Here is a 14393-nt window from a genome sequence, read left to right as displayed (position 1 = left end):
TTAACTTAGGCAAAGTAATAGGAAAAAATGGAAAACTGATTCAGGAGATTGTGGACAAGTCAGGAGTTGTAAGAGTGAGAATTGAGGCCGAAAATGAGAAAAATGTTCCACAAGAAGAGGTATGTTATAGTGCATGCGTTTCTGGTTTGTCTAAAGGTAGAAGTTTTTTGATTTGGCATGTTTGTTTTAGAGGCCTCTGTAATGTGCAGGTAATGTGAATGTCAAAATTCTGCCTGATAGAGTTAAGGTTACAGGTGTAGATAATGGTCTCTGTCCATTCTCTAATGCTGTGACTTTGGATTGGTCACTTTTACCCCTTGAAGTCTTACTTCCCGATCTTTAAAATGGGTAGTCATAATTTGTTTTTAATATTAAACCTACATTACTATGTCAAGCATTATGACAATGTAATGAAATAATATATGTGAAAGTGCTTTATTTGTAAAGCACTTTTCAAATGTTACTGTCGCTGATAGAGACAACATTGAGACTCTGAGTAGGTTTTCTGACTTCCATGCTTTGGCTTTTTGCTTTGGGAATTTGTTTGTGTGTGTGTTTATTCTCTGTGCTTTAATTTTTCATCTCACGTAACATCTCTTTCCTATGGTTCTCATCTTTAAATTTTATAACCCTCATTTTTATCTTCATACGTGTATGTTTTTGGGGAACAACTTCTAAAGTATTTGTATGGGTTTGGGGAGTTGAGGGTGTGCTTTTCTGTGCAAAACTACAATTGTTTAAAATACTATCCCCAAAAGGTGCCATACTTTTCACATATTCTCTAGCCTTTTCTTCTGTGAAAAGTTCTTTTAACTGAAGTGACATCTTCTGGAGTTTTTTTCCTGCATATTTAGTAATGATTTTACATTCTATGATTTTATATACCAAAGCTGTTTCTAATAGTTTACATTCTTAAGTCACAATATGATCATTGACACAGTGATGATGCTAAATTACTTCTTAAAAATTGGTCCTTTTTTTCTCTTTTGTGTTTTTGTGTTTTTTACCAAGGAAATTATTCCACCAAATTCCCTACCTTCCAGCAATTCAAGGGTTGGACCTAATCCCTCAGAAGAAAAGAAACATTTAGATATAAAGGAAAACAGTGCCCATTTTTCTCAACCTAACAGTACAAAAGTCCAGAGGGTAAGAAATATTTGTCCCTTTGAATTACACTAAATGTAATTTCTTCGACTCAGATGTCACAGTTGGTGTTTCGGGTGTTTTCTCTGGTTAGACCTGTAGGCTACTCATGTTCTATTTTCTTTCAAATCTGATTGCCAGTTTATGAGATATTACAAACCAAAATGATACATACCTTCCATTTATTCACAGTGACTAATTGTATGCTGTTAACATAAAATATGGGGTTGCAATTAATGGTTACATTTTTCTTTTGAGGGTGGACTTGGATGTTTTCATGCTGTATCTCTTGAAATTTTGCAGGTGTAGTAGTTGAAAATGTACCCTTTGTTAGATGCATTAGTTACTACTTAAAACCATATATTAGAAACTGGTTTTCAATATTTGAACTAACCTAAATATTTAGAAATGGGTTTAGAAGTCCTACAGTGAAAGTCCTGCGTTCAGGCTTCTGTGTATCATTTGTTATAGTTAATGACATCACTTGCATTCCTTATACTGCTTTAGGTGTTAGTGGTTTCATCAATTGTAGCAGGGGAATCCCAGAAACCTGAACTCAAGGCTTGGCAGGTAGGAAAACATTCCTTGAAAAATACATTTTAATTTTATATTTTAATGTTTATTCCCCTTGTTAAGAAAGACTACAAATGATCGTCAGGGTTGGGGGATGGTGGAAGAGTGTTTGTGGGTATGTGTGTCCATTGCTCTGCTTCTATATCCTTAATGTTGCTTATAAGACCCTTGAAGGTTATTCTCTGGTATCATCTCTCCCCATTCTTCTTCCTTCTACTCTATAGAAGCTTGAGCCATACTGAAGTATTTAGAGTTCTCTGAACATTATTACAGGCAGTCCCCAGATTACAAACGAGTTCCATTCCTAAGTCTTTCTTTAAGTCAAATCTGTATGTAAGTTGGAACAGTTAGGTACGGTTCATATCTAACGTCAGTTAGTCAGATATTTGTCTTAGTATATAGTGTACCTTTCTATGCATAAAAACATTAAAGAAACACTTCCAGGTATACTAAAACATCTTTAACATAATACAGTAGTAATTATAATAATGTTTTGATGCACGTTGCAAAGTAGCACCCGTTTGTTACTGTGAACCACTGTATGTACCTTGAATTTTTAATAGGCTTTGCGGGGGTTGGTTCATATAAAAGGCTTTACAGGAGTTGGTTCGTAACTACAGGTTGTACATAAGTCGGACGTTTGTAACCTGGTGACTGCCTGTATACTGTCTGTTGCTTTCTCTGCCTGGAACACTCTTTCTCCTCTTTGGGCAGCTACCTTGAACGTGCCACCTCTGCTTTGACCTTACTCCTTGTGTATTTGCCACAGGTGCCATTTCTCCTTACGTGCTCCCACGTGCTCACCCCTATCAGAGCATTTATTGCAAAGATGTTTACTTGTTGATCTCCCCTATCACCTTGTAAGTTCCTTGAGGGCAGGGCCTTGATTTTTATAATATATTACCTGGCCTGTGAGAACTTTTTATGGAAAAAAAGTTATAATTTATAAGAGATTAAAATTGCCATTTTCCAAAGAGAAAGTTGATCAGATATTCCTCTCTGTTGGGAAGCCCAGTTCACATCCCAGAAGAGGGAATAACTTTTTCCTGGTGTCCATATTGAAGACCACCATTCTACTTACCATTTTACTCTCACCTTTCTTCATTGTAATATTCAGGTCCATTAAGAGCGTGCTTAAATCACAGTGGCACTTGGGTACACCAACACTTTGGACGTGTTGCAAACGAAAATGTTTTTAAACGATTTGCTCCAAAGTCGCTCTAACTAAATCGGTGAAGTAGGGTTTTAAAGCTTATTTTGGTGCTATCTGACCCAGAGGGAAGCATGTAGCATTTCATCATAAGACATTTTGGGAAATAATATGGTTAAACTGCTTTGTAACAAAGTCAGTGGGGGAAAAAATTCAACAGCCAAAAATAATGCTTTTGAGAAAAGAGATCGGATCGACAGGCCTGATTATTTCTGTAGTTCATGTACTGTTTGATGCTGAACAATATTCCAAATGAAGCCCATGGCTTTTCAGTAGCACCTGGTTCTTCAGGTGGTTCTTGCTACCAGGAGGTGTAGTGCTTTACCTACCAGATGAAAGTTAGTCTGAAAGCAGTATTTTCCTAATTCTTCAGTTTTGTTCTCCATCAGCAGCCATGTTAATGCGAAGGAAAAAAGAAAAACCTGATCCAGCCCCACGTACCTTTTTAAAAATGCTGTAGACCGAATTCAAGCAGGCAAAAGCAGCCCAGCAGTAGCCACACCTGTCAAATGAAGGCTCTTTCTATAAAGAGTGATACTTTGCTCAAGGGACAACTTCTGGCTTCTCACACCTTTTAACTTCGTCCTGAAAATTATGTGTCCACATCAAAACCACCATCTCTTTTTTTTTAGTCACTTGTGAATATCAATAACCATGTGCGTTTCTTCAGTAGCAAAATGTTGAACTGTTCTCAACTTTGAACGTCTGTCATAATTGCCAGCTATTGTTTTACACATTTGTGGCTAGGCTTTCCTGTAACTTGTGACAAGAAATTTTTTTTTTCTGATTTATACGGATGGGCTGGAAGTACAAGTTTTTATTATACTTAAAAAAAATCTGTCCTTATATTGAAGTTGTGCATTAAGGGAAAATAGAACTTTCCTTATGATTCAGCCTTTTAAAATTTTCAGGGTAAGTTATTGGAGTATATAGGAAGGACTTGCTAAATTATATGCTCATGGAGGTGCCTAGATTTTTTTCCTACAGATTAATTCCTCAGTGCATTTTTATTTACCCTAGTGTTGTTTGTTTGTGTTTTGTTTGTACCCTGTTGACTTGATTAGCGAAATCAATGTTGTCTTTACTTTGTATCCTTAGTATCTAATTTTGAATTTTTTAAAAGAATTTGATCTAGATAAAATCTGTAGTAAATGGATTAGAGCATTTTTAAGTATTTGGTTTGTTTATGCATCTCATCTTAAAGCTTGTATAATTTTGAAGTAAATAATTGTGATTTTGTCAACATTTAATAGTAGTCTTTAAAACATAATAACCTGATGCATTTAAAAGGTTACTATATTGATCTGTCCTTATTCACAGTAGTTATGGAAAATATAGCAACTATTTTCGTTTTCATGTGTTGATTTATTTTTTTCAACAAACATTTGTATGCCTACTGTTTCCCATACCCAGTGCTAGGGATTTAGTTATTAATTCGCATCATTCAGACTAACCCATCATTAATTCTATAGGATCATTGTTGCAATTTCTTTTTCAGGGTATGGTACCATTTGTTTTTGTGGGAACAAAGGACAGCATCGCTAATGCCACTGTTCTTTTGGATTATCACCTGAACTATTTAAAGGTGAGAACAGAAAGAACTTTAACTTCTAATCCTTTTGCACTAAAATAGAAAGACTTTATAGTAAATCTTTCAGCAGTTAGGGTTCATTCTAGCATATATATATGTGTGTGTATATATATATAAAACAGTGAATTACTTACAAGAGATAATAGAGAAAATATTTGCTTTGTTCAGCTTATATTCCTTCTGAAAACGTAAAACAGTTTTCCATCATGGTAAATTTAAGGACCAGTATTCCAGTTCTCAATAAATTCCCTTATTTCCAGTTCTTCTTCTGTTAAGCCCTTGCACTCAATTTAGGTAATTTGTGGGTAGCCTTTTAATCCAGTTGATCCTTTCTAGCTTTTATGAGTGTTTCATGAAGTCCTCTGTGTAAATGTTTACCCTTCATATTTTTCTCGATACTCTGTTTACAGAATATAAACTATTTGTGTCTTTTTGTAAATGCTCATTTTAGTGTTTGTACAGTTATGCCTCCTCTAAATTGCAAACTAGAAGGCAGAAATGAGGAGGTGACAATGTGTAGTGAAAGATCCCTGGATTGGCAAGCCTGTGATTAGCATCTGGTCTCTCTTCCGCCTTGAACTAGGTTGTGAGACTTTAGGCAGGTCACTTTCCTAGACTAGATGCTTTTTAAAATTCCTTTTGGTCAGAATATTCTATAATTTAATGAAATGAAATTTGATCTATTTCACTTCTGTAATTTCTTCTTTGTATGTATCAAAACTGTAGTGTTGCTGGTATTACATAGTCTTTAAAAAGTAATCCAAGTTTCTGTTCTGCTATTTATGGTGCTAATTTAAGGTTTTTCTTTTGGTGATTTCTGAAAAGAAAGAGTAAAAAGTAAACGATTCCTACTTGTATGCCAGTAAGAGTGAAAGGAAGAAGAAATAACTGGGCATTTCATTAATTCTTATGGTTGTCAGTTAGTAAATAAAACCAGGACGGTTTCATTCAGCAAAATTTGCAGATAGGATACCCCTTTGGTTTGCTTATTTGTTTTTGCTTTAAAGTATATTTTATGTGTAACCTGTTGTATATGTTTGTGTGTGTGTGTCTTTCTTCACATTCTTAAATAATTTTGAAGACCCACAGAGTTAGGGTTGCATTGTATCAAAACCCTTGTTCCTCAGACTGATGTTCTTTCTTGGATCTTTTCATTTATTCCTCACAATTGAGTATATTTTTTGGTTGTCAGCAGTATCCTGTTGTCATTCTTTCCATCACCAGATCTTCCCTTGATTGGGCCTGGCATCTCTCACCAAAAGGTGACTCCTTTGCCCCAGTGGGATAACCTGAACTACCATTCTGTTTTGCAAGATATACCCATCCATGATCTTTAACTATACCTTTGGAGTAAGCCACTCAGCTGCAGTCTCTCCTGTGTAAAACAGAAATTGTGGATCAGCTCAGATGAAGCTTCCCTAGATCCTTACCTGACCTTTCTTTTCCAGAAGCTGCCACAACCAAGATTTGGGGAACTTAGCTTTACAGGGGCTCCTCCAGTCCTGTTCATATAGATAGTCCGCACAACAGCCTCTGCTTGACTGAGATACCCAGTACTACTGAAGTGAGGGATCTGTCCCTGTAGTCAGTAAATGAGGGATTTAGGATGGAAGGGAAGGACAAGGATTAGAACTGAGGTTCTATTTGGATTTGACAGAGCCTGACATATTGCAAGCATTGTGTGTGAGGGTTTGTCAGTGGAACCCAGCTGTATGTTTTGGTCAACTAAGCTTATAGTGTTTGTCATACTTACTCTAGCAGTTGTAGTCTTGAAGACAATTTCAGGGCATGATGTAAGACCTAGCTCTTTTGGTCAGCTTTTAAATTGCTTTTTCCCCCCTCATATAAGGAATATCTGCATTTTCATTTAATTGAAAATAATTGTTCCTACTTGTCTAATCACATCCAAAGACCAGCCATAGTATATGTTCTTTTAAAACAAAAGATAGCCCAAACTCAGTGCTTTGTAAATCAAGATATTAACTAGCAAATATATCTGAATTAAGATTATTTACAATGTGTGATTTTTAAGGTTAGCTGGTTAAACCTTAAATGTCATTGATCTGTATTGATACATTTTAGAGTTGTTTTATTTAATATCCTCTCATTAAGAAGTCCTAAAACAGTGTGTCTGTGCCTTAGCAGTAGAATAGTTGGATAATAGTGCCAAATGAAACAACTTTACATTGTATTCAGTATAATTTTAATGCCAAGTATTTTTGTTATAGTTCTAATTTGGGACATCAGTAATCTGTTATCTATAGTAATTTTCTTTTTAAGGAGACGTTCCATTTCCTGATAAATCTGTGTAACAGTGTTTACTGTAAGTTTAGAACTGAAACTGAAATATTTCCAGTATACTTTTTATCTGATGAAAAGGAGAAAGGTATTATTAAATGTCAAATTATTTTTACTGTTATCTTGTATATTTTAAATAGGAAGTAGACCAGTTGCGTTTGGAGAGATTACAAATTGATGAGCAGTTGCGACAGATTGGAGCTAGTTCTAGACCACCACCAAATCGTACAGATAAGGAAAAAGGCTATGTGACTGATGATGGTCAAGGAATGGGTCGAGGTAGTAGACCTTACAGAAATAGGGGGCACGGCAGACGCGGTCCTGGATATACTTCAGGTACAAACTAAGCATTTTACTCAGTTACTTTTTATCTGTTCCTAGACTTAATAGCTGCTAATCTCTAATATTCACGAGAACCCCATTATAACAATTTCTCACTATGTGGTTTCCAATTCACAGTGGGTCAAATCATGTTGCAGGAAGCACCTGTAGTAAATCCTGATACTGACACATGTAGTTTCTCAAGGCAGGTGTGAGTTCTATCCATGTTCTGATGGGGGATCAATCCACTTAAGCCCTTGTGTGTTGATGACCTTCTAAGGCCTCTCCTGATTTTACTACTGTATAGAGCACCCTTTTACATTTGTGTACCGTGGCTCATTTTTTGTCAGGCATGTGCTGGTCATACTTGCTGGATGGACTGTGTAAATCAGGGGCCTGCATCCTGTGGCTCCTAAGGTGATCCTGAGTAGCATGGCCAGAGTCAGCCCTAGGCACAGTCAAGACGTAGGCAGAGTTTCTCTTTGCCTTCCCAGCTCTTCTGTTAGTACCTTTTTCTTCTCTCTCAACACCTTTTCAATGAACCCTCTCCCCACCTGCCAGTGCTACTATCTTTCTTACTCAACTGTGTATCAACTATGTAACTTGCTAATGATGGTGTAAGGTGTAATCCATCTCACAAATATTTGCATTTCAAAAAGGAACTCTTTAAGATGGAAAAGCCTTCAAGATCCACAGGAGTGAAGCTATAATGGTGAAGCTATAATTGGTCATTAGCTCCAACAGAGGAAGAGAGGTAGTAGAGTTAATACTCTGGAGTGGGGGAGAAGACACCTACTCCTAAGGCCAACCTTGATCCTAACCTGTAATCCCTCTCCCAACAGTCTACTCTTTTTGCTGGTGAATTCCTACCTCACCGTGGAGCTCTTGTCCACACCCCCATCCCCTAAGTCATCAGCCCTCTCAGGAATAATGAGTCAATTTTCAGTAATGCCTTTATTCATGATCAGTCATTCCCCTTTGAGTGGGAGGGAAGGTTGTGGACCAAGCTCAGGCAAGTGTATTCTCCTTCAACTAGGTCCAGTCCCTGGTTCCACAAGAGACCCTTCCCTGAGACTGTTGCCATGGTGGCCTTAATTTGCCCCTCTCCCAGAATTGGCCAAGAAGTGTGCATTCCCTCTGCCCATGGGCAAACCCTGTTAAAAGGAGCTCTCTTTATTGAGGTTTTGTTGATCAAGGTATTGCATTTAACTGTTGTAGACAACTTTTCCTCCAGAGAGCACAGATGTTTAAAGGAGCACAGCTGTTTAATGATGTGACACACTCAGGTTTGAACTTAGGTGGCTAATAAGGTGCCTTTTATTTTTTAAATGAGAACCAAAAATGTTTGTAACCAAAATGGTGTCAAATATCGTGAAGCCCTTATTTTAAATTTAAAGTAATTTATTTTACAAAATGGAAGGTAGTAATAATACTCTTCGGTTGGTTTATAAGTTGGGAAAAGTATTGGATTACCCCTGAAACGTCTCTGGAAGCTTCTTTAAACAAATTTTTTTTTAAGTCGGACAATGGTATATAACTTTTAACTCTCGATAGGAACTAATTCTGAAGCATCAAATGCTTCTGAAACAGAATCTGACCACAGAGACGAACTCAGTGATTGGTCATTAGCTCCAACAGAGGAAGAGAGGGAGAACTTCCTGCGCAGAGGAGACGGACGACGGCGTGGAGGCGGAGGAAGAGGACAGGGAGGAAGAGGGCGCGGAGGAGGCTTCAAAGGTACAAAGGTTTTCATTGGTTAAGAGATAAAGGTGAATGTTAACAACTGTCTGAAGTTCCATGGTAGCCTGCTAAGTTATTAAACATGATGTAACTGGAATCACTAGGCTGTTGATCACGTTTTCAATTATTTGGCCTAAATAGAGAATGTGCATTTCAGAATCAGTAACTGTGGAACCTTTTTAAAATGTTCCCATAGGAAATGATGATCACTCCCGAACAGATAATCGTCCACGCAACCCGAGAGAGGCTAAAGGAAGAACAGCAGATGGATCCCTTCAGGTAAACCTGTGGGCCTCTTCTCATCTAAATTGTTTGAATATAGTAGTTTGAAATTTGTGACTTTATTTTTAAACACATTGAAAGATTACACTTTTGGTGTATCGGAACTATTTTCCCCTCAACATTAGAATTGTGGGCGATCTTAGTCCTTCTTGACAAGTATACAGATAAGAGGATTTTTCTAGAGAATATGTGGCCTAAGTTTTTGTGAAGACTTTGACAGCCACATTGTGACTTTAAGATCAGTACCACATTGGTGGTCTCCCCAGTTCCCCAAGAAAAGGAATATCCTAGAGTGTACTAAGAGAGCTGAGTAAGCCCTGTGGGTCCTTTCTCTCCTTAGTTGCCCTCTTTGAGTGGAAATTAAAGAAAAGAAGGTGTCCCTCTCATAACTAGCAATCATGACAGGGCTGATAATGCTCACCTGGTACATGTTGAATCGGTCGACTGCGTATTGATGGTCAGGATCTGTTCCGAGTAAGAGGTTCGAACCAGTTCATTCCAGTTCAAACCTGTGCTGAGAATTTGCATTTCCACCCCAGATGCACTGAATCAGAAGATCTCATTACATTTTAACAAGATCCCCAGGTGATTCTTATGTACACACCGTCATTTCCTATGGCAGCATGTATACATAAGAATCACCTGGGGATCTTGTTAAACTATAGATTCTGATTCAGTATATCAGGGGGTGGAAATGCAAATTCTCAGCTGAGGTTCAAACCGGACTGAACCGGTTTGAATCCCTGGTTCTGAGGCTCCAGTCTCAGTTGGTCATCACCTGCACTGACTCTATTGTTACATCGTTTTAAAGTTACCCTGAGCACTTTAGGCACCTTTGCTAAGTGCTTTATGTGTTTTATTTAATCTTACAGTAGCCCACTGAGGTAAGTTGCTTTATTATTCTGTTCAATAGGTGAGTAAACTGAAGCTTAGACAGGTTCAGTCCTTTGCCCAGGGTTACATGGCTGGCTGGCACATGGTAGAGTGGTATTTGATTCCCAGAACCCAGGCTCTCTTACTGTTCTTCTTTAACTTTTAATTCTTAATCCAAGTATTTAGGGTTCCCTTCCTTACTGTGGATTGGTTTGGGACCAACACCCAAGATTAGTGACTGATACTTTAAGAGCAGAAACTTTTTATAGTGGAATATTCATAGAATTAATAGCAATTCTGAGTAGGTGTTAACTATTGACAGGTTCTTAAGGACCAGCATAGAAAAGACCTTGGACCTAGATAAAAAGATTGGCGAATTAATGTACGTATATATGTTTTACAAAGATTTAAGATATTTATGTATCAGTTTTGTAATTCCCCATTTTAAATGACGTGTTTGATTAACTGGACAATCTGATCACATTGGTGAAAAGGATATGTATTTACAATTATATTTATAATTAAAATGGAATACTGAATAAAGTTTGTGTTTTCTGTATGAGGATAGATACAAATCAAAACACTGAACGCTTGACAACGAAACATTTAAAACACACACCCAGACCCAACAGTTAAACATACTTTGAAATCATAGTGAAACATTTTGGGATATATTTAATGTTTGTACTTGAAACAGATCAGTATTTGTAGTTGTTTTAGGCCCCATTGGTCAGTATTATCTTCCTTTTGTGCAGCATCTATAACTCTGTTAAGTGTTAAAGTGTTTGGTGCTGGCACTTAAAATATTTTATAGATCTTAGAATATTATTGTTTAAATTGCATCTGTCCACTCTCCCAGGATTCCAGTCCTTATACAATTTTCATTAAGTTTCCCCTATACCGTTCTTATTCTTAAAACAAAGTTAATAATGTTTGATCATCTGAATTGCCTTACTGAAATACAAGTTATTATAAACCAACTCTCATTTTTCTACTGTAAAATGCTGAGAGCTCTTGGTATGGAGAAACTCAACCATACCTATCTATGATAGACTGAAAGGTATAGTAAATGAAGGGCTCGTTAAAAAGTGAGTTGGCTGAGTTCTTCTCGCAGAATCAGAATAGGAAGACTATTTTGTTCACTCTCCTCCTGGGTTTCACAATCTTTGGAGAATAACGTATTCTTTTTGAACTCTAATGTTATAGGCATGTGTATCTTCTGGTAATCAGTAGTAAGAATTCATTTTAACTGTTTGTTTCTTACTGTTTTATTCTGCTTAGAAGAAGACACAGTAGGATTGTGAGTTTTTAATCTAACTTTGGATGCAGTGAGATGACCAATGTGTTCCAGTAAAGAAGAAGAATGTTTTAAAATCATAAGCCAAATAAAGATCCTACCTTAACTTAATTTCTTGCACTTCTTCTCTTCCCACCTCCGTTCTCCCTTTTAACCTGTGGAATTTACACTTCGGGCTTAAGTTTCTTGTCAGGCCAATTACAGATTAAAATAGGATATAGTCTATATATATAACACATATAACTTGTTTTAGATCAGAGTTGACTGCAATAATGAAAGGAGTGTCCACACTAAAACATTACAGAATACCTCCAGTGAAGGTAATCGGCTGCGCACGGGTAAAGATCGTAACCAGAAGAAAGAAAAGCCAGACAGCGTGGATGGTCAGCAACCACTCGTGAATGGAGTACCCTAAACTGCATAATTCTGAAGTTATATTTCCTATACTATTTCCGTACTTCTTATTCCATGTTAGAAAACTTTGTTAGGCCAAAGACAACTAGTAGGCAGGATGGCGCAGGGCATGACATGAACACAAATTCTGTTGAGACTTTTTATTTTTTTGTTATTGGCCATGAGCAACAATTTTCAGATTTGCACAAAAAATATATTGAATTTTGAAATATTGCTTTGAAGTATACTTAGCACTTCAGGACAAGATTTTAGTTAGTTTTTTTTTTTTTTTTTAAGTACTGAGCAGTGATATTCTTTCTTAATTTGGACCATTTTCCTGCAATGACTGATAACTTACCAATACATTTCAGTTTTTCTGAATAAAAAGCATTTATGGTAATCGTACTGGACTTCTGTTTTCAATCTCATATAGAAGTCTCCATGAAATGCTATGTCATTTCATGTCCTGTGTCAGTTTATGTCCTGGTCCACTTTTCCAGTATTTTAGTGGACCCTGAAATGTGTGTGATGTGACATTTGTCATTTTCATTAGCAAAAAAAAGTTGTATGATCTGTGCCTTTTTTATATCTTGGCAGGTAGGAACATTATATTTGGATGCAGAGTTCAGGGAAGATAAGTTGGAAACACTAAATGTTAAAGATGTAGCAAAACCCTGTCAAACATTAGTACTTTATAGAAGAATGCATGCTTTCCATATTTTTTTCCTTACATAAACATCAGGTTAGGCAGTATAAAGAATAGGACTTGTTTTTGTTTTTGTTTTGTTGCACTGAAGTTTGACAAATAGTGTTATTGAAGGGATGTGTAATTTTTCTGTATAGACAGGAGAAGAAATAACTCTCTTTTCATTTGCGAGAGGTGAAACTGTTTTCAGGTAGGTCGACTGTTCAGAGGATCATGCCTGCTCTTTGGCCTGATGACCAATTTTAACGTAGAGACTTTTTTATTTTATCCTCCCCAGGTTTTGTGAATTTTTTATATTTTAATTTGAAGCTTGTTTCGGGGAGATAGGAAGGTAATTTCCATGTGTGTATAATAACCCTGTGAAGTACAGGTACTTTGTCTAAGAAACATTGGAAGCAGGTTAAATGTTTTGTAAAGTTTGAAATATAACGTCTAATGTATAAGCAGAATTGGAAAGCAGACTAGGATTGATTAACAAATAATCCTTTTTTTTATTATTTTGGGGGTCTTTTTTTTTGACGTGTTGGGTTTCAGTTTTGTTTTTGATTTTTTTTAATGAATGAAATTTACTGAGGAAAAAATATGTGAAGGACCTTCACTCTAAGATGTTATATTTTTCTTAAAAAATAACTCCGAGTAGGGGTACCACTGAATCTGTACAGAGCCGTACAAACTTAAGTTCTGCCTCTGATGTATTTTGTGAGTTTGTTTTTTTGAATTTTCATTTTACAGTTACTTTTCCTTGCGTACAAATAAGCATATAAAAATGGCAACAAACTGCACATGATTTAACGAATATTAAAAAGTCTTTTAAAAGTATTGCCAAACATTAATGTTCATTTCTAGTTATTTATTTTGGGAATGTATAGATTTTGAAAACAAATTGGTACCTTGCACACATCACCTGTAAGCTGTTTGGTTTAAAATACTGTAGATAATTAACCAAGGTAGAATGACCTTGTAATGTAACTGCTCTTGGGCAATATTCTCTGTACATATTAGCTACAACAGATTGGATTTTATGTTGACATTTGTTTGGTTATAGTGCAATATATTTTGTATGCAAGCAGTTTCAATAAAGTTTGATCTTCCTCTGCTAAATTGATGTTGATGCAATCCTTACAAATGATTGCTTTTAAAATTTTAAGATAGGAAAAGAAATCTAGAAAGTGTTCTGTTACAAAATTTAACTGTTACTATTGGAAGTTTCACATGTCATAGGAAGTTAGCTGTTCTCTACCAGTTTTCAAGAACTTAATATTGTTTAAGAAAGTGAAAAAAAAATCAACAAAATGGCACAAGAACATACTGTGCCATCATAATATGCACTAAGTCTATTTTTTACAAAGGCTGAATTCAGCAAGGCGCTAACTTGCTTAAATGTGAATTACTAATTTCTGAAACTAATTTGATTCACATGTTTTCAAATGGCATTGGAGTTGATTCATACTACAATATTTGTGTGCTAAATGTGTATGTTTTTCAGTTCAAAGTCATGATGTTTTTAAAATCTTATTAAAGTTTAAAAAATCTAAAGATTGTTTATCTAGATGTAAATTTTTATTAAAAAGTTGCACTTATGAAAACGCAAAAAATTAGTCTGACAGATGTTTGCTCCTGGTTTTGAATCTTTATGTCAAAAATTAACATTATGTGGGGTTAAGTTATTTATCGTGCAAAGCATATATGCCTTGCAAATAATGTTTTATGTGCCTTTTAAAAGGCAAAAAGAAAGATATTTGAAAATAAATTCTCCATATTCCCAGTTATAAGGTTTCAAAACATTGATGACGTAGGGTGTCACTTGTTAGGTGCTGTTGAGTCAGTTCCGACTCATAGCGACCCTGTGTATAACAGCACGGAAACACTGCACCATCCTCACAATTGTTTGCTATGTTTGACCTCATTGTTGCAGCCACTGTGTCAAGTCCATCTCGTTGAGAGTCTTCCTCTTTTTCACTGATAC

The 14393-nt window shown here is 36.2% G+C and overlaps 1 protein-coding gene across 15 annotated transcripts in view; it reads left to right on the top strand.

The window, feature by feature from the left end:
• Nucleotides 1-14013, top strand: part of FMR1 (fragile X messenger ribonucleoprotein 1) — a 53518-nt gene extending 39505 nt beyond the window's left edge. The window contains exons 10-18 of one of the 15 annotated variants that reach the window (XM_023735465.1): nt 10-119; nt 1012-1146; nt 1651-1713; nt 4425-4511; nt 6956-7151; nt 8691-8873; nt 9073-9155; nt 10354-10413; nt 11633-11721. In XM_023735465.1, coding sequence (XP_023591233.1) covers nt 10-119; nt 1012-1146; nt 1651-1713; nt 4425-4511; nt 6956-7151; nt 8691-8873; nt 9073-9155; nt 10354-10395 — 899 coding nt within the window. In that variant the 3' untranslated portion in view covers nt 10396-10413; nt 11633-11721. Of the gene's footprint in view, nt 1-9; nt 120-1011; nt 1147-1650; nt 1714-4424; nt 4512-6955; nt 7152-8690; nt 8874-9072; nt 9156-10353 lie in introns of all 15 variants that reach the window. The other 14 variants (XM_023735466.1, XM_023735464.1, XM_023735463.1 and 11 more) reach the window with 14 other exon arrangements.
• The last annotated feature ends 380 nt before the right edge of the window (nt 14014-14393 follow it).

The sequence above is a fragment of the Trichechus manatus genome, unplaced genomic scaffold, assembly GCF_000243295.1.
Source record: "Trichechus manatus latirostris isolate Lorelei unplaced genomic scaffold, TriManLat1.0 scaffold00079, whole genome shotgun sequence".
Lineage (NCBI taxonomy): Eukaryota > Metazoa > Chordata > Mammalia > Sirenia > Trichechidae > Trichechus > Trichechus manatus.
Note: the sequence above shows the minus strand (reverse complement) of the source record. Positions and strands in the feature narration are given on the sequence as shown.